We start from the raw sequence: 21,125 nt of genomic DNA on the forward strand, positions 1-21,125 counted from the left end.
TCTCCCAATCTTCTAACTCGCACTTCTCATCTCTTTTGCCAGTCCTGATGAAGAATCTCAGCACAAAATGTTTACACTTTTCCATAGATGCTGCCTGGCCTGCTGAGTTCTTCCAGCATTTTGTGTGTTTTACTTTGATTTCCAACATCTGCCGATTTTCTCTTGGTTTTTTCCTTCCTTTGGTTAAGGTGATGGGCCTTTGTGTTTTCTGGTATAAAAATAATTGGAGGCGCAGATGATTTCAATTTCAGCAATAACCAAGTCAAAATGCAACCAATAAGTATTTATAATCAGATGAAATTGTGCCAATATATATCAAACTCCCAAATACTTCCACGTTAGGAACAGAAGTCAAAATGTGCTCGTGAGAACACATTGGACTTGGTTACTAAACCTTGCTCAATTCAGTGGTCCAAAATGTGGATGATTTGATCTTTGGACTTGTGTAGGAGCCATGTCTGTTCTCTGTCTGCTTCGTATTCTGTGCTGCAGGGTTTATTATGGTAACGAGTCACATTAGTGGGGGCGTGGTAAAAGCGAAGGGAGTAAATTATGTATTGCTTTATTTTGTGGCAGTTTGTGGCTTGCGACTAGCAGAGGTCAAATCTTGGCTGATCACTTCAAGATTGTGTGTTTGCTAATTGCTAATAGGGGTTCTGACTCTTTGGAACAATCATTTCATTGGAGCTGAGGGTGCATCATGCAATTATAACAACCCTGTAGTGGGCGCAGGCTAATGGTATTTATTTTGTTTTGATTTTGGATTAGTTTTATTTGCAACACTGGCCTATATAAGGATGTGGAAAATCATGGGTAAGGGAATTTGAGTTATATATGTGGTTTTAAATCACTTTTGTTCAGGAGTGATTACTTTTGGATTTTGCTATTTTTAAAAAATTCCCTTGTTTTTACAGAGTCAGATTGTGTATAAGTGTTTTCAGCAAGTGACTGGATTGAATTTGAGATTTCTGGATGAAGTGTGATTTGTATTGGAATCTCTATTTATTGAATATGTATAAATAACTTTGAATTATTGTTTTAATCCCGCACCATTTAGAGATTTGGGGTGAAAATATGATTTTGTTTGAATATTTCATTTGATGTATTTTTTTTAGCAATATCTTATTTTTCCCCATAAAACTGACGAGTTCAAACTGATAAACTATTCAATAAAATGATGAATCCCAGTAATTTCTTGTCTATAATTAATTATTTTTAATAAACAAAAGGTTGCATTGCCCTTGTGTTTTCTATCTTTTTTTAACTTCAGAATCAGGTTTATTATAACCGGCATGTGGTGTGAAATTTGTTAACTTAGCAGCAGCAGTTCAATGCAATACATAATGTAGAAGAGAAAAAAATAATAAATAAAATAAAAATAATAATAAACAAGTACTGTAAATCAATTACAGTATACGTATATTGAATAGATTCAAAAAATGCAAAAATATTTTAGATAGGGCTTTACTCTTTGGAGAGAAGGAGGATGAGAGGAGACATGATAGAGGTGTACAAGATAATAACAGGAATAGATAGAGTGGATAGCCAGCGCCTCTTCCCCAGGGCACCACTGCTCAATACAAGTGGACATGGCTTTAAGGTAAGGGGTGGGAAGTTCAAGGGGGATATTAGAGGAAGGTTTTTTACTCAGAGAGTGGTTGGTGCGTGGAATGCACTGCCTGAGTCAGTGGTGGAGGCAGAGACTACTAGACAGGTATATGGAGGAATTTAAGGTGGGGGCTTATATCCCTTACTCACTCTTCCTTCAGTTAGTCCTGACGAAGAGTCTCGGCCTGAAACGTCGACTGTACCTCTTCCTAGAGATGCTGCTTGGCCTGCTGCGTTCACCAGCAACTTTGATGTGTGTTGCTTATATGGGAGGCAGGGTTTGAGGGTCGGTACAACATTGTGGGCCGAAGGGCCCGTAATGTGCTGTACTATTCTATGTTCTATGAAATATTTTTGACTCCCTGTTAAGCCTCTGACTGTCCACTCGATCAAGTCACCTGTCATTCTCCTTTGCTCCAAAGAGGAAAGCCCTGGCTCCCTCAACTCACCCTGATAAAACATGCTCTCTAATCCAGGTATCATCCTCTGCATCTTCACTACAGCTTCTACATCCTTCTTGTAATAAGACGACCAGAACTGAGCACTCCCACTCTTTGCCCTCTGCCTATCACCCCTTGTCCGCTCCCCCTCACCGCCATGGCTGCCCAAAGCACTGAGCCTGAGCCTTCGACACGCCCCGCCCACCCCACCACCGCTGTCCCGGCACCCAGCCACTGCGCATGCTTGCCGCCCTCACCAACATGGCGGCCGCTGACGGAGGGGACGTGGCGGAGCGCTGAGCCCGTTCCCGAGGCCGCACCGAGCGCCGTCCGCCCAGCTTGGGCGTGCACAGGTAACCCCGAGGGTCGAGGTCTGCACATGGAGCGGAGGAAGAGGGGCCGGGTGCTGGGAACTGGATGTGGTGGCAGAGAGGCAGGAGCCGGGGTCTGGAGTCCGTCCACCGGCAGGGATGGCCTGGTGTGTGTCTCCAGAGGTAGCTGAGGGATTGGGGAGGGGACTGGGGTTATGGGGACCCTGAAGACTGACTGATGGGGGTGACTGTGGTTTGACAGCTGGGGGACTGAAATGGCCTCCCATTAACGGGCCAGAGGGAGGGCTCTGTGAGAGCGATGGGGTCCCGGAGCCAGTGGGGAGTGTGGGGGCAGAATCGGTAGGAATGAGAAGCAGTGATCTGGTGGGAGGATGGATGGGGACCTGGAACAATGGGCCGGGAGGAGGGAGAGCAGGATTCGAGATTCAAGATTATTTAATGTCATTTCCAGTGCACGAGTGTAAATGAGAACAAAATAATTGTTATTCCGGATCCATTGCAGAACAACCAAAGCAATAAGAAAAAGAAAACAGCGATAATATTAAAAACACAGTGAATATAAGATAGTTTATATATATTGATTGTAACTCGATAAAATGACACCAGGTACAGATGTGTCTGGACAGTGACTGACAAGAAATAATAAAGTACTGGTGGGTTAGTGGGTAGAGGTGTTGATCAGCCTTACTGTTTGGAATAAGGCCCAACTGGGATTTCGGGGACAGACGGAAGATGTGGATTGCAGGGAAACCTGAATGTTTTGACTACGTTTAAAAAGTTACAAGGTATTAAGTAGAGATCACTCAGAGCATCTCAGAAAGAATGTGAAAGTTTTCTGGTGACATAATCTTTGCAGTGACATTAATGACAGAGGGATGTTTGTAGTCATACTTTATTGATCCCGGGGGAAATTGGTTTTCATTACAGTTGCATTGTAAGTAATAAATAGTAATAGAACCATAAATAGTTAAATAGTAATATGTAAATTATGAATTAAGTCCAGGACCAGCCTATTGGCTCAGGGTGTCTGACCCTCCAAGGGAGGAGTTGTAAAATTTGATGGCCACAGGCAGGAATGACTTCTTATGACGCTCTGTGCTGCATCTTGGTGGAATGAGTCTCTGGCTGAATGTACTCCTGTGCCCACCCAGTACATTATGTAGTGGATGGGAAACACTGACCAAGATGGCATGCAACTTAGACAGCATCCTCTTTTCAGACACCACCGTGAGAGTCCAGTTCCATCCCCACAACATCACTGGCCTTACGAATGAGTTTGTTGATTCTGTTGGTGTCTGCTATCCTCAGCCTGCTGCCCCAGCACACAACAGCAAACATGATCGCACTGGCCACCACAGACTCGTAGAACATCCTCAGCATAGTCCGACAGATGTTAAAGGACCTCAGTCTCCTCAGGAAATAGAGACGGCTCTGACCCTTCTTGTAGACAGCCTCAGTGCTCTTTGACCAGTCCAGTTTATTGTCAATTCGTATCCCCAGGTATTTGTAATCCTCCACCATGTCCACACTGACCCCCTGGATGGAAATAGGGGTCACCGGTACCTTAGCTCTCCTCAGGTCTACCACCAGCTCCTTAGTCTTTTTTACATTAAGCTGCAGATAATTCTGCTCACACCATGTGGCAGAGTCATCCGAAAACTTCTGAAGATGACAAGACTCTGTGCAGTAGTTGAAGTCCGAGGTGTAAATGGTGAAGAGAAAGGGAGACAAGACAGTCCTCTGTGAAGCCCCAGTGCTGCTGATCACTCTGTCGGACACACAGTGTTGCAAGCACACGTACTGTGGTCTGCCAGTCAGGTAATCAAGAATCCATGATACCAGGGAAGCATCCACCTGCATCGCTGTCAGCTTCTCCCCCAGCAGAGCAGGGTGGATGGTGTTGAACGCACTGGAAAAGTCAAAAAACATGACCCTCACAGTGCTCACTGGCTTGTCCAGGTGGGCGTAGACATGGTTCAGCAGGTAGACGATGGCATCCTTAACTCCTAGTCGGGGCTGGTAGGCGAACTGGAGGGGATCTAAGTGTGGCCTGACCATAGGCCGGAGCAGCTCCAGAACAAGTCTCTCCAGGGTCTTCATGATGTGGGAGGTCAATGCCACCGGTCTGTAGTCATTGAGGCCGCTGGGGCGCGGCGTCTTTGGCACAGGGATGAGGCAAGACGTCTTCCACAGTACAGGAATCCTCCGGAGCCTCAGGCTCAGGTTGAATACATGGCGAAGTACTCCACATAGCTGAGGGGCACAGGCTTTGAGCACCCTGGTACTGACACCATCCGGTCCTGCAGCCTTGCTTGGGTTGAGACGTTGTTCCCTTGTTCAAGAAAGGGAGTAGCGATAACACAGGAAATTATAGTCAGCATGGCTTTGTCAAGGGCCCGTCAGGCCTTATGAAACTGATTGAATTCTTTGAGGATATAACAAAGCACTTTGATGAAGGTAGAGCAGTGGGTGTAGTGTATATGGATTTCAGTAAGGCATTTGATAAGGTTCCCCATGCGAGGCTCCTTCAGAAAGTAATGAGGCATGGGATCCATGCAGACCTTGCTTTGTAGATCCAGAATTGGCTTGCCCACAGAAGGCAAAGGTGGTTGGAGATGGTTCGTATTCTGCATGCAGGACAGTGACCAATGGTGTTCCGCGGGGTCCTGTTCTGGGACCCCTCCTCTTTGTGATTTTTGTAAATGACCTGGATGAGGAAGTAGAAGAGTGGGTTAGTAGGTTTGCTGATAACACGAAGGTTGGGGGTGTTGTGGATAGTCTGGAGGGTTGTCAGAGGTTACAACGGAACATTGATAGGATGCATAACTGGGATGAGAAATGGCAGATGGAATTCAATACAGATAATTGTAAAATGGTTCATTTTGGTAGGTCAAATTTGAAGACAGAATATAATATTAATGGTAAGACTCTTGACAGTGTGGAGGATCAGCGAGATCTTGGGGTCCGTGACCACAGGACACTTAAAGCTACTGCGCAGATTAACAATGTCTTTGAGAAGGTGTATGATATGTTGGCATTCATCATCTGTGGGATTGAGTTCAAGAGCTGTGAGGTAATGTTACAGCTATATAAGACCCTGGGCAGACCCCACTTGGAGTCCTGTGCTCAGTTCTAGTCACCTCACTAAAGGAAAGATGTGGATACTATAGAGACAGTGCAGAGATTTACAAGGATGTTGCCTGGATTAGGGAGCATGCCTTATGAGAGTGGGTCGAGTGAACTTGGCCTTTTCTTTGTGGAGCGACGGAGGATGAGAGGTGACCTGATGGAGGGGTATAAGGTGATGAGGGACATTGATCGTGTGGATACCCAGAGGCTTTTTCGCAGAGCTGAAAAGGCTAACATGAGGGGGCATAGTTTTAAGGAGTAGGTACACGGGGGATGTCGGGGTAAATTTTTCACACAGAGAGTGGTGCATGCATGGAATGCACTCGTAAACACAAAATAATCTGCAGATCCTGGGGTCAAAGCAACATGCACAACACACTGGAGGAACTCAGCAGGTCGGGCAGCATCTGTGGAAACGAACAGTCAATGTTTCAGGCCGAGACCTTTCGTCAGGACTGAAGAGGGAGCGGGTAGGGGCCCTATAAAGAAGGTGGTTTTTCACCAGGCACCTACCAGCCTTCTCCTTCCCACCCTCCCCCCACCTTCTTTATAGGGCCCCTACCCCCTCCCTCTTCAGTCCTGACGAAGGGTTCCGGCTCGAAACATTGACTGTTTGTTTCCACGGATGCTGCCCGACCTACTGAGTTCCTCCAGCATGTTGTGCGTGTTGTATGGAATGCACTGCCAGCTATGGTGGTAGAGGTGGATACAGTAGAGTCTTTTAAGAGACTCTTAGATAGGTACATGGAGCTTAGACAAATAGAGGGCTATGCAGTAGGGAAATTCTACGCAGTCTCTGGAGTAGGTTACATGGTCGGCACAACATTGTGGGCTGAAGGGCCTGTAATGTGCTGTAGATTTCTATGTTCTATGTTGAGGGGTAATAACTGTTCCTGAACCTGGTGGTATGAGTCCTGAGGCTCTTGTACCTTCTTCCTTACCGCATTTGGGAGAAGAGAGCATGGTCTGGGTGGTGGGTGTCACTCATGATCGATGTTGCTTTCCTAAGGCATTGTTTCACATAGATGTGCTCGGTGGTGGGGAGGGATTTACCCGTGATGGACCGGGCTCTGATCACTACTCTGTAAGATTTTCCATTCAGGAGCATTGGTATTTCCATTCCAGGCTGTGATACAGCCAGTCAGTATACTCTCCACTACACATCTATAGAAGTTTTACAAGATACGTCGAAGCTCTGCAACCTCCTAAGGAAATAGAGCTTCTCCCGTACTTCCTTTGTAATTGCACTTGGAACAGGTCCTCCGAAATAATAACAGTTAGGAATTTAAATTAGCTAACCCACTCTCCCTCTGATCCTTTGATGAGGACTGGCTCGTGGACGTCTGGTTTAGACCATAAGATATAAATGCAGGATTTGGCCATTTGACCGATCAGGTCTGCTCTGCCATTTCATCATGGCGGATTCATTTTTCTCTCAGCCCCAATTTCTTACCTTCTCCCCATATCCCTTCATGCTCTGATCAGGCAAGAATCTATCAACCTCTGCTTTAAATGAACCATTAAGACTTGGCCTCCACAACTGCCTGTGGCAAAGAATTCCACAGATTCACCACTCTCTGGCTAAAGAAATTCCTCATCTCCATTCTTATAAACAAGATACGGATGCGTGGAGTCGAAGGAAGTGTATTGGCATGGATAGTGGATTGGTTAACCGATAGAAGACAGGGAGTTGATATAAATGGGTGTTTCTCCGGTTGGCAGTCAGTGGTGAGTGGGGTGCCGCAGGGGTCAGTGCTGGGCCCGCAGCTGTTTACCATTTACAGTGATGATTTGCAAAAGGGGACTGAGTGTAGCATAGTAAAATTTGCTGATGGCACTAAACTGAGTGGAAAAGCAAATTGTACAGAGGATGTGGAGAGTCTGCGGTGGGATATAGATAGGTTAAGTGAGTGGCCCAAGGTCTGGCAGATGGAATACAACGTTGGTAAATGCGAGATCATCCACTTTGGAAGGAATAATAGAACAGCAGATTGTTATTTAAATGGTGAAAGATTGCAGCATGTTGTTGTTCAGAAGGACTTGGGAGTGCTTGTGCATGAATCACAAAAAGTTGGCTTGCAGGTGCAACAGGTTATTAAAAAGGCAAACGGAATGTTGGCCTTCATTGCTAGAGGGATTGAATTCAAGAGCAGGGAGGTCATGCTGCAACTGTACAGGGTACTGATGAGGCCGCACCTGGACTACTGTGTGCGGTTCTGGTCTCCATACTTGAGGAAGGATATACTAGCTTTGGAGGCAATGCAGGGGAGGTTCACCAGGATGATTCCGGGGATGAAGGGGTTGACCTATGAGGGGAGATTGAGTCACCTGGGACTATACTCTCTGGAGTTTAGAAGAATAAGAGGGGATCTTATAGAAACATACAAAATTTTGAAAAGGATAGATAAGATAGAAGTAGGAAAGTTGTTTCCATTGGGGAGACTAGAACTAGGGGACATTGCCTCAAGATCCAGAGGAGAAGATTTAGGACGGAGATGAGAAACTGTTTTTCCCAGAGAGTGGTGAATCTGTGGAATTCTCTGCCCAGGGAAGCAGTTGAGGCTTCTTCACTAAATGTATTTAAGATACAGTTAGATAAGTTTTTACATAGTAGGGGAATTAAGGGTTATGGAGAAAAGATGGAGCTGAGTTTACGGACAGATCAGCCATGATCTAATTGAATTGCGGGGTAGGCTTGATGGGCTGGATGGCCGACTCCTTCTATTTCTTATGTTCTTATGTTTTAAAAGGACACCCCTCTATTCTGAGGTTGTGTCCTCTGGTCTTAGACTCTCCCACCATAGGAAACATCCTCTCCACATCCACTCTATCAAGGCTTTTCACCATTCAATAGGATTCAGTGAGGGTCACCCCTCCTTCTTCTGAATTCTATTGAATAAAGGCCCAGAGTCATCAGATGCTCTTCATATGACAAGCCAATGAATCTTCGAATTATTTTCAAGAGCCATTTTTGTTTCATTTTCCTGAAGTCAATAATCAGCTTCTTGGTTTTGTTGACATTGAGTGAGAGGCTATTGTTATGACACCACTCAGCCAAATTTACAGTCTCCCTCCAATGTCCTGTTTCATCACTAACTTAACGTGAATGAAGAACTTCAGAGGTATAATTACCTTAGTAGTGGAGATATGTTTGTTGAGTGATAAACATTGGCTAGCACCCACATTTTTGAACTGTGGTATGGGATTTTCTGCAGTATTTTTCGTGTTTAACCTCATGGTGCACTCCCTAAGTACTGCACTGAAGTGTCAGTCCAATATCTGGAATGATATCGGATTCTTTCACTGATGTCACTTGAGGTTGGGTGAGTCTAAAGCTAAAGGTCACGGATTAAGGGTGAAAATTGTAATGTATAAGGGGAACATGAGGGGGATCATCTTCATCTAGAGAGTGGTGAGTGTGGAAGAAACTGCTAGCTGAAGTGCTGGATACAAGCTCCATTCCAACATTTAAGGGAAATTTGGATAGGTACATGGATGGGAGGAGTGCAGAGGGCTACTGTCTGGGTGCAGGTCATTGGGACATGGAAGAATAATAGTTTGGCATGGACTAGGTGGACCTGGTTCTGTGCTGTACTGCTCTAGGACTATCATTATTGGCACTGACTGCTAATCTGTAAGGGGTTTAATGTACCCTGTCCTTAATTCAATTGCTAATGTGTTTTTAGCTGTTGCCCATTTGAATGCCGTGAGGCTTTTCACTTCTACAGTAACAATATACTAAAATAAAAGGAGCGTTTGATGGCTTTGGGCCTGTACTCACTGGAGTTTAGAAGAATGAGGATGGATCTCATTGATGCCTGTTGAATATTGGAGTGCAAACATGAGGAAATCTGCAGATGCTGGAAATTCAAGCAACACACACAAAAAATGCTGGTGAACGCAGCAGGCCAGGCAGCATCTATAGAAAGAGGTACAGTCAGGACTGACGAAGGGTCTCGGCCCGAAACGTCGACTGTACCTCTTCCTATAGATGCAGCCTGGCCTGCTGCGTTCACCAGCGTTTTTTGTGTGTGTTGCTTGAATATTGGAGTGGATGTTTTCTGTAGTGGGGAAGTGTAGGTTCAGAGGGCACAGCCTCTGAATAGAGGGACATCTCTTTTGAACTGAAACGATTTTCTTAAGCCAGAGGGTGGTGAATCTGGAATTTATTGCCACAGATGGCTGTGGAGGCCAAGTCACTGGGTACATTTAAAGTGGAGGATAGGTTCTTGATTAGTTGGGGCATCAAAGGTTATGGGGAGAAGGCAGGAGCTTGAGCTTGAGAGGAATGATAAATCAGCCAATGAAATGGCAGGGATTTCATAGTCCCAATGGCCTATTTGTGCTCCTGTGGCTGAACCGAAACGTTTTGTTTTCCAGGGATGCAATGTCACTGCAGAAGGTTCTCTCGGAGAGGATCACTGAAGCTCGTGAGCTGCTGGAACGGGCAGAGGCCCTGTCCCGTTCCCGGGCCGGCGGGGTGCAAGGGGGGCCCAAGCTTTGCAGCAAGCTGAAGGCCGAGCTGAAGTTTCTGCGGAAAGTCGAAATGGGCAAAGTTTCGGTGAAGGAGTCACACCTACAGAGCACGAACCTCACCCACTTAAAGGCAGTCATTGAGTCGGCTGAAAGCCTAGAGGATGTTGTTAGCCTTCTGCGCGTATTTAACTATCAGGAGCACTCTGGCGGGAAGCAGTCCGTGATGGTGGACGTCGTCGCAAACGGTGGACTGACGTGGGTCAAAGCTATCGGGCGGAAAGCTGAGGCGCTGCACAGTATCTGGGTGGGGAGGGGCCAATACGGTGACAAAAGTATTGTTGAGCAAGCAGAAGATTATTTGGAAGCCAGCAGACAACAGCTGGTGCAGTATAGCAATCCACATGTTGTGTTTGCATTTTACAATGGCATTTCTAGCCCTATGGCAGAAAAACTAAAAGAAATGGGGCTATCTGTGCGAGGAGATATCGTTGCTGTGAATTCAATGATCGACTTTATGGAGGAAGGTGATAAATCGAGTGATTCTGAAGAAGATCTCGAGGAGCCTTTGCAAGTGACAAAAGTAGACCGGTCTACAGTTGTTGCCAGTGTTGCTTTTCCCACTGAGGTTAAAGTGGATTCCTGCAACCGTGCCAATTTAGATATAACCACCCTGATCACCTTTGTTTCAGCGGTAAGTCACGGCGGATGTCACTTCATCTTTAAGGAGAAAGTACTGACTGAACAAGCTACTCAGGAAAGGGCGGAGAGTGTCCTGCCTAAACTACAAGCCTTCATGAAGGACAAAGAACTATTTGCTTGCGAGTCGGCAGTGAGAGATTTCCAGGCAATTTTGGAGACGTTAGGTGGCCCTGGAGAGAAAGCGCGGGCACAGAAGCTGCTGCAGGGAATCACGGTGGTGCCGGACCAGCCTTCTGAACGGGCCTCCCGACTGGAAGCCAGTGCAAAAATTAACAGTCGCTCTATTACCATTTTTGGTACTGGAGATGCCTTAAAGGCAATCACAATGACAGCAAACAGTGGGTTTGTGCGGGCTGCAGACAATCAAGGCGTGAAATTCAGCGTATTTATCCACCAGCCTAGAGCTTTGACAGAGAGCAAGGAGTCAACAGCAACTCCTTTACATACTCTCCACGGGAATGGACGATGACTTTATCATATAAAATAATCTCTCCTAATCAAATATTTGTAATGTTAAAGACTGTGGGGTTATTTTAATGGTGGGACTTGATACAAAACATATGCCTCATCCTTGTTTTCCTTTTCATTGATGCTAAATCTTGCAGGCTGTATAAGAAGTGCCTGTTGTCAGTTTTGCACCTCTCTGCAAAAGTACCCATCAGATTTTTAAAATACAAAACAAAAAACAATCAACAATAAATACATATTCTCTGTAGGCTGTTTGTGACTTTTCATATAGCCATTGGTATGTTTGTTTCCATTGCAGCACTTAGTTATTATTGAAAAAATAATGTAGATCTTTTTGAGTCCAATTAATGCATCTACTATGTTGCTGAAGCCTACAAATATGTCTGTGGGCAGATGAAAAGCAAATAACTATACAAAAGACATCTTTAAAAAATTTACAATGAGCTATCTCAAAGATGCTTGAGTGATGCTTAACCAGATTAATTCAGACCTGCAGAGGGTCTCGGCCCAAAACGTCGACTATACTCTTTTCCGTAGATGATGCCTGGCATGCTGAGTTCCTCCAGCATTGTGTGTGAGTGTTGCTTAGAGAATGTTTAGCATAATTTTACAATTTCTAAAATTCTGATGGGAACAGAATTTCTTGAGTCACTTTCCATAACTGAAAATCCAACACTTACTGGGTTTAAGGTGGCATTAACACACACAAAATGCTGGAGGAACTCAGCTGGTCAGGCAGCACTATGGAAAGGAATAGAGTTAACGTTTCAGGCTGAGATCCTTCCGTGGATACTGCCTGACCTGCTGAGTTTCTCTAGTATTTTGTGTATGTTACTCTGGGTTTCCAGCATCTGCAGAATCTCTTGACTATGACTATGAGTCTCTGACCTATTAACCTACCCCAGACGTCTTTGGACTGTGGGAGGAAACCAGAAAACCTGAAGAAAACTCACATATTCCACAGGGAGGACGTACAGAGACTCCCTACAGAGGTGCTGAGATTGAACTTCGAACTCCAGCCCCATAGCGTGGTACTGACCGCTGCGCTACTGTGGCCCCCCACGTCATCTTGTTGTGCACCTACAAGGCAAGGCAAGGGGAAAAGTACTCCTTTCCACTGCAAACTTTGTTTTTTGTATTTGTTAGAAATGATTTGGGAACGGTCCTGAATGAGTCTTTTGCTGCAGGTTACCCAGTCTCGTACTCTCCCCAGAAGGGTACCATGCAGCTCATCACCTCTATGATGAGTCCCAGGAAGCAGCTTCATCAGTTCCATTCCTCTACCCTCATTAGCCTTTACTATTACAACGTGTCTTCTGTCACGTGCGGCCCTCGGCTCTGTGATTATAGAACGTAGAACCCACCCAACAGCACAGTACAGACCCTTTGGCCCATGATGTGCCAACTTTTTAACCTAACTTCAATCTAACTCTTCCCTCGTACAAAGTTCAAAATAAATTTATAATCGAAGTACGTATATGTTACCATTTATTATTCTGAGATTCGTTTTCTTGCAGGCATTCACAGTAGCTACAAAAAAATACAATAGAATCAGTATAAAATACCACACAAAGATGGACAAACAACCAATGTGCAAAAGGTGAGAGATTGTGCAAGTACAGAAAGAGAAACTAATAATAAATAATTTATACTGACAACGTGAGCTGTAGAGTCCTTGAAAGTGAGTCTAGGTTGTGGAATCAGTTCAGTGTTGGGGTGAGTGAAATTATGCATGCTGGTTCAGGAACCCGATGGCTGACCCTTGTGGTATGGGATGTAACCCTCAATAGGTTGAGCGAGCTAGGGCGTTTCTCTGTCGAGCAAAGAACGATGAGTTGTACAAGATAAGAGGCATAGGTCTAGTGGACTGCCAGAGACTTTCTCTTCGGACAGAAATGGCTAATACGAGGGGTCTTAATTTTAAGATGATTGACGGGTATGTTATGTTTTTTACACAGAGAGTGGTGAGTGCATGGAATGCCCTACCAGGAGTGGTGGAAGAGGCAGATATATGCCAATGCTGCCTGCAAGGAGCTTGTACGTTCTCCCCCTGACTGCATGCATTTCCTCCAGATGCTCCGGTTTCCTCTCACAGTCCCGTGATTAGGCTTGGATTAAGTGGGGTTGCTGAGTGGAGTGGCTCAAAGGACTGGAAGGGCTTATTCTGTGCTATATATCAATAAATCTTTTTTTTTTAATTCAGACATGTAAGAAATTTTTAGATAAGCATACAGATGAAAGAAAAATGGAGGGCTTTGAGGGAGGGAAGGGTTAGATTGATCTAGAGTAGATTAAAACATTGGCACAACATAGTCAGTGAAAATCTGTACTGTGCTGTAAAGTTCTATCACTGATCACCCCAGTACCTTTCTAGTAAACTTCCCCTCTACAGTGTAGAAATGATTCCATTCAGAAAAATTACAAGGGACTAATGGTGATGTTGAAAATCACAAAGGGTTTGAACTGAATGCATTATTTTCAATGGTAAAGGATGAGTCATCACAGTGCAGGCTGCATCTGATTCAAAAAAAGGCAAGACGAGAAACATTTTTTTGCTAAAGTGGTGAACAAAAACATTGAACACAGACCATCAGCTGATGTGTAACTGTAAAAAGTGAATACAGCACTGGCTGTTACTTATCAGTATTGAGCATATCAGTTTAGTTGTTGCCTGACCAGATTGTGTGCAGCGTGAAATCTGCAGGAAAAGGTATCAATTAGATTAAAAGAATACACAGAATATTTACAGGGACCTGAGTCATAGGGAAAGGCTGAATGGATTAGGACTTCATTCCCTGAAGTGGAGTGTAGGAGAAAGGGGAGATTTGATATATCAATACAAAACTAAGAGGGGTATAGACTGGGTAAATGCGAGCAGGCTTTTTATATTGAAGTTGGGTAAGACGTGGCAAGCGTGTAAAAAGAGCTAACTTTCAGTGACGTTCATGTTCAAGATTTAAAAACAGAGCTTCACACCGGTTTTCTCTGAGTTGGACAATCCACAGCAGGGAGTGCGTTAGGGAGCAATCTTAATCAGGATGACAATCAAGATTTTAAAAGCAGAGTTTTGCGGCAATTTACGAAAAAGAGTAACCAGAAAGCAATAAGCATTTGGGATTGATTAGCAAAAGCAAATTAAAGAAAGTCAGGGGCAAGCGTAGTGGCCACTGATTGAGTGACAGAGTCAGAGTGGACATCTTGAGGCTTTAGTTCTTCAAGGCTTCAACGAGGAGCAGTTTCAGTCAGAGAAAGCAAAGGAAAAGAAAAGCTCGAGGTTAAGTTTATTTTCCTTCCCTTCTTTATATCTGCTCAGCTAGGAGAGCACAGATCGCAAACAAGAGAAAGTCTGCAGATGCTGGAGAACCAAGCAACACACACAAAAAGCTGCAGGAACTCAGCAGGCCAGCCAGCATCTATGAAAGCACAGTCGACGTTTCGGCCCGAAACTCAGGGTAGGATAGATGGCTTAAAAAAAACAAAGGATGCGTGCAGGCAAACTGTCAGCAAGGGCAGGCAGATGATATGACAAAACTGCAGCCAGGAGGCTGAGTATCAGTGCATTAGGGATACAGAATCAAAAAGGGTAGCAAGGGTTATGGGGAAAAGGCTGGTAGACGGAGCTGAGTTTACGGACAGATCAGCCATGAATGGTGGGGCAGGCTGGATGGGCCGGGTGGCCTACTCCTGCTCCTATTTCTTATGTTCTATGTTCTTAAATACAGTACTCAAAGTGTTATATCTACATACACACACTCAACTGAACACCACTCCACTCCCTTTGCAATTTTTGCTCATTTCTTTCTCAATTGCTAAAACATTATTTACATTGACATCATTTATTATTATATTGTAATTTGTCTTTTACTGTGCCTATTGTCTTGTTTATTAATTATTGTACTGTCTTGCATTGTTTTGTGCACTTTATGTAGTCCCATGTAGGTCTGAAGTCTAATGTAGTTTTGTGTTGTTTCACGTAGTCTAGTGTAGTTTTGTGTTGTTTCAGGTAGTCTATTGTAGTTTTGTGTTGTTTCAAGTAGTCCAGTGTAGTTTTGTGTTGTTTCGTGTAGCACCATGGTCCGGGAGGAACGTTCTTTCGTTTTTACTGTGCACTGTACCAACAGTTATGGTTGAAATGACAATAAAAGCAACTTGAACTTGATATCTCAATGCACAGAGTATAACAAATAAGGTGGGTGATTTTGTTGCACTTTTACAGATTGTCAGGTACGATGTGGCCATCACTGATTCGTGGCTGAAAGGTGGTTGTAGTTGGGAGCTGAATGTCCAAGGTTACACATTGTATCGGAGGGATAGGAAGGTAGGCAGAGGGGGTGGTGTGGCTCTACTGGTAAAAAATGCATCAAATCATTAGAAAGATGTGACATAGGATCGGAAGATGTTGAACCCTTGTAGGTTGAGTAAAACAGCAAGGGTAAAAGGATGTTGATAGCAGTTATCGATAGGCCTCCAGACAGTAGCTGGGATGTGGACTACAAATTACAACGGGAAATAGAAGAGGCATGTCAAAAGGGCAATGTTATGATAGCCATGGGAGATTTTGGTACGTTGGGAAAATCAGGTTGGTAATGGATCTCAAGAGAGTGAGTTGGTTGAATGCCTATGGAGATGGCTGTTTGTCATTGAGCCTACAGGGGGATCAGCTATACTGGATTAGGTGTTATGTAGTAAACTGGAGGCAGTTAGGGTGCTTAAGGTAAAGGAACCCTTAGGAGGCAGTGATCACAATATGATTGAGTTCAACTTGAAATTTGATAGGGAGAAAGTAAAGTCTGACATAGCAGTAAAAGAAATTACAGTTTTATGAGAGATGACTTGGCCAAACAAATTGGAAGGAAACTGGCAGGGATGACAGCAGAGCAGCAGTGGCTTGAGTTTCTGGAAAAAATAAGGAAGGTGCAGGATAGATGTATTCCATAAAACAAAGAAATACTTAAATGGCAAAACAATACAACCATGGCTGACAAGGGAATTTAAAACTAATGTAAAAGCAGAAGAGAGGGCATAAAATATAGCAAAACTCGGAGGGAAGATAGACGACTGGGAAGCTTTTCAAACCTACAGAAAGCAACTAAAAGAATCATTAGGATGATTCAAAAGATGAAATATGAAAGCAAGCTAGAAAACAATATCAAGGTGAATAGAAAAAGCTTTTTCAAATATATAAAAAATAAACGAGAGATGATAGTGCACATTGGACTGCTAGAAAATGTGGCCGGAGAAATAATAACAGGGACAAGGAGATGGCAGATGAACTAAATGAGTATCTTGGATCAGTTTTCACTGTGCAAGACACAAGCAGTGTGCCAGGTGTTGAAGGGTGTGAGGGAAGAGTTACTATTACAAGGGAGAAGGTGCTCAAAAAGCTGAAAGACCTAAAGTTACGTAAGTCACCTGGTCCAGATCAACTGCATTCCAGGGTTCTGAAAGAGGTGGAAGAGATTATGGCGTCATCAAAAATCATTGGACTCTGGCATGGTTCCAGAGTACTGGAAAATTGCAAATGTCACACCACTTTTTAAGGAAGGAGACAGCAGAAAGGAAATAATAGACAGTTAGCCAACCTCAGTAGGTGGGAAGATGTTGAAGTCAATTGTTAAGGATGAGGTTATGGAGTACTCGGTGACACAGGGCAAGATACAACAATGTCAGCAAGATTTCCTTAAGAGAAAATCTTGTCTGACAAACCTGCTGGAATTATTTGAGGAAATTACAAGTAGGATAGATAAAGAGGATGCAGTGGATGTTGTACATTTGGGTTTTCGGAAGGCCTTTGACAAGGTACCACACATGAGGCTGCTTACCAAGTTAAGAGCCCATGGTATTACAGGAAAGTTACTGCTATGGTTAGAGCATTGGCTGGTTAGTAGGAGGCAGCGAGTGGGAATAAAAGGATCCTTTTCTGGTTGGCTGCCGGTGACTAGTGGTGTTCTGAGGGTGTTGGTGTTGGGACCACTTCTTTCTATGCTGCGTATCAATGATCTAGATGATGGAATAGATGGCTTTGTTGCCAAGTTTGCAGATGATATGAAGATTGGTGGAGGGGCAGGTAGTATTGAGGAAACAGGAAGGCTACAGAAGGACTTTGATTAGTAGAATGGGCAAGAAATTGGCAAATGAAATACAAGGTTGGAAAATGCATGGTTATGCACTTTGCTAGTAGAAATAAATGTGTGGACTATTTTCTAAATGAGCAGAAAATCCAAAAATCTGAGATGCCTCTCAGGATCTTCTCCATCAACATACCAACCACTGAAGTAAGACTCACTGATCTATAATTTCCTGGGCTATATCTACTCCCTTCCTTGAATAAGAGAACAATTTCTGCAACCCTCCAATCCTCTGGTACCTCTCCTGTCCCCATTGATGATGCAAAGATCATTGCAAGAGGCTCAGCAAAATCCTCCCTCGCCTCCCACAGTAGCCTGGGGTATATCTCATCCCTCTTTCTTAATGTCCATATGCTCAAGATTTTCAGTCTGCTGTAAGTCATCCCTACAATCACCAAGGTCCTTTTCCGTAGTGAAAACTGAAGCAACGTACTCATTAAGTACCTCTGCTATTTCCTCCGATTCCATACACCCTTTTCCACAGTCACACTTGATTGGTCCTATTCTCTCACATCTTATCCTCTTGTTCTTCACATACTTGTAGAATGCCTTGGGGTTTTCCTTAATCCTGCTCACCAAGGCCTTCTCATGGCCCCTTCTGGCTCTCCTAATTTCAATCTTAAACTCCTTCCTGCTAGCCTTATAATTTTCTAGATCTCTATCATTACCAAGTTTTTTGAACCTTTTGTGAGCTTTTCTTTAGAGGGCTATGGGTAACCCAAAGTAATTTCTAAAGTGAGTACATGTTTGGCACAACATTGTGAGCCGAAGGGCCTGTATTGTGTTCTAGGTTTTGCTATGTTTCTATGTTTTTCTTCTTGACTGGATTTTCAACTGCTTTTGTACACCATGGTTCCTGTACACAACATCATAGCTCCAAGTACTGATCCACACACTAAGCTTGTCCGTTTTGTTCATAATACTCCTTGCATTAAAATAGACACATCTCAAACCATCGGTCTGAGCACATCCCTTCTCTATCACCTACATATCCTCCCTCTCACACCGCCTAAAAGCTTTCTCTATTTGTGAGCCAATTGCCCCTTCCTCTGTCTCTTCAGTTCAGTTTCCCCAGCAATTCTAGCTTAAACTCTCCCCAATTGCCTTAGCAAACCTCCCTGCCATGATATTGGTCTCCCTTGGATTCAAATACAACCCATCCACATTGTATTGCCCTAAAGGGGTCCGAATGATCCAGAAATCTGAACCCCTGCCCGCTGCTCCAATCTCTCAACCACGCATTTATCCACCACCTCACTCTACTCCTATACTCACTGTCGTGGTGGCACAGGCAGTAATCCTGAGATTTCTACCCATGTGGTCCTGCTTCTCAGCTTCTTTCCAAACTCCCTGTAGTCTGCTTTCGGGACATCCTTTTCCTACCTACGTCGTTGGTACCATGACCTCTGGCTGTTCACCTTCCCACTTCAGGATATTGTGGACGTGATCAGCAGCATCCCGGACCCTGGCACCTGGGAGGCAATCTACCATCCGTGTTTCTCTCCTGCATCCACAGAATCGCCTGTCTGACCCCCTAACTATAGAATTTGTGGAATTTGTTGCCACATGCCGCTGTGGAGGCCAGGTCGTTGGGTGTATTTAAGGCAGGGGTTGATAGTTTCTTGATTGGACACGGCATCGAAGGTTACCGGAACAAGGCCAACGAGGGGAAATGATGGATCAGCCATGATTGAATGGTGAAGCAGACTCGATGGGCCAAAAGGCCTAATTCTGCTTCTATGTCTCATGGTCTTATGTTGCTCAGACACCAGACAAAGTTAAGACTGGAAAGATTGAGCATGGTATGTGTGTTGCCCTTAAGGCATTTATTTGACTTTGTTGGGTCTACGTTTTAAATGATTTGTTTGTAACTATTTTCTAGTTAAAGGTTTATAATTAAGTTGCAGTATAACAAAGGTAAATCCATTGTCTATGGTATAGCACGGCATGTGATGACGTCACCTCCGGTTTCGCCGTGTCTCGGTTCGGGAAGGTGTGAAGGCGGGCGCCATGCGGGCAGCATGATCGTGAAGAGCTCCGTTTCTACCCACAAAGGAACATTATAGAAGCAACGCTGTAAGTCCATAAGAATGTATTTGAAGTAAAAATATTAATGCGGTTTCTGTTAAGGAAGCGGCGGTTGGGGCGGCGCGCGTGCCGGCTTTTCAATTTCAAACGCGGGGTGGGCTCGAGCCCGACGGCGGTTTGACGCGACCCCTCGCGCGCTACTCGGGGCGGCTGGAGACACTCGCTGAAAGGTGAGAGTGCGTGTGGTCTCCAGAATGAAACAGACGCTGTATATGTTTGTATTTTTTTATCAACAGTTTTCACCATATGATGTTAATGTGGAAGAGTGAACAGTAAATGGTTAACCTTACTACGACTCTGTCTTCATTGGCTCCGATTTAACTTGGTGTTTAGTCAGAGTTTCAACACACTGCACGGGAACACTACAGTGTGACTACTGTCCTGAGCTCCGCATTTGTCAATGCAAGAAGCATTGTAGGAAAGGCGGATGCTAGTGCTAAAGATGAGGTTGCTGGTTTACAAACAGAGGCAATGTATAGTGAGGAGAGGCTGTTAGAGGGAAGAATTTCAGTTAACTGGATGAGTTGCCGTGTAAAAGGTGGACAAAATCAAAAATGGTGAATACAGGACAGAAGGTGTTATATTTTAATGTGTGCAGTATATGAAATAAGGTAGATGAACTTGTAGCACAGTTGCTGCAGGCATCACTGAATCATGGCTGAAAGAAGATTATAGCTGGGAGCTTAATGCCCAATGAAGCACATTGTATTGAATGGAAAGGCAGGAAGGCAGAGGAGTTGGTGTTGCTCTGTTGGTGAAAAAGGGTATCGAGTCAATAGAAAGAGGTGATATAGGTCCGGAATCTTTGTGGATAGAGCTAAGGAACTGCAAGGGTAAAAAGTCCCTGACAGGAGTTGTGTACAGACCCTCAAACAGTCATAAGGATGTGGCCTGCAAATTACAATGGGAGATAGAAAATGCATGCCAAAGGGGCAATGTTACAATAGTCATGGTGGATTTCAATACAGTATGCAGGTAGATCGGGAAGATCAGGTTGATCTGGATTCCAGGAGGGGGAATTTCTGGAGTGCACACAAAATGGCTTTTCAGAGCAGCCTGTGGTTGAGCCCACACGAGGATCAGCTATTCTGGATTGGGTGTTGTGCAATGAACCAGAATTGATTAGAGAAGAGCTTAAAGTAGAAGAACCCTGAGGGGAAAGTGATCATAATATAATTGAATTCACTCTGCAATTTGAGAGGGAGAAGCTGAAGTCAGATTTATCAGATTTACAGTGGAGTAAAGGGAATTACAGAGGCATGAGAGAGGAGTTTGCATCAGTCATCACTGTGAAAGACACTAACAGTATGGTGGAAGTCCCAGGTGTCAGGGGTTATGAAGTGTGTGAAGTTACCATTATTAGAGAGAAGTTTCTTAGGAAATTGAAAGGACTGAAGGTAGATAAGTCACCTTTTCTGGCTGGCTGCCAGTGACTTGAGGTGTTCCATAGGCGTCTGTGTTAAAAGTGATTCTTTTTATATGTCAGTGATTTGGGTGGTGAAATTAATGGCCTTGTTGCAAGGTTGGCAGATGATATGAAGATAGGTGGAGGGGCAGGTAGTTTTAAGGAAGTAGAGAGGCTCAGAAAGATTTAAGACAGGTTAGGAGAATGAGCAGAGAAATGGCAGATGAAGCAAAAGTGTTGGGACAAGCACTTTGGTAGAAGAAATGAGTCGGTTGACTATTTTCTAAATGGAGAGAAAGAGGTGCAAAAGGAATCCAGGCAGGATTCCCTGGAGGTTAATTTGCAGGTTGAG

The 21,125-nt window shown here is 44.3% G+C and overlaps 1 protein-coding gene across 1 annotated transcript; it reads left to right on the forward strand.

The window, feature by feature from the left end:
* The first annotated feature begins 2,295 nt into the window (after positions 1–2,295).
* Positions 2,296–15,275, forward strand: c1h7orf25 (chromosome 1 C7orf25 homolog). The gene is made up of 2 exons (XM_072252103.1): positions 2,296–2,401; positions 9,890–15,275. The coding sequence occupies exon 2, from the start codon at positions 9,897–9,899 to the stop codon at positions 11,151–11,153; it is 1,257 nt and encodes a 418-aa protein (XP_072108204.1). The 5' UTR covers positions 2,296–2,401; positions 9,890–9,896; the 3' UTR covers positions 11,154–15,275.
* The last annotated feature ends 5,850 nt before the right edge of the window (positions 15,276–21,125 follow it).

Source organism: Mobula birostris, chromosome 1 (genome assembly GCF_030028105.1).
Source record: "Mobula birostris isolate sMobBir1 chromosome 1, sMobBir1.hap1, whole genome shotgun sequence".
In the NCBI taxonomy this organism is placed as follows: domain Eukaryota; kingdom Metazoa; phylum Chordata; class Chondrichthyes; order Myliobatiformes; family Myliobatidae; genus Mobula; species Mobula birostris.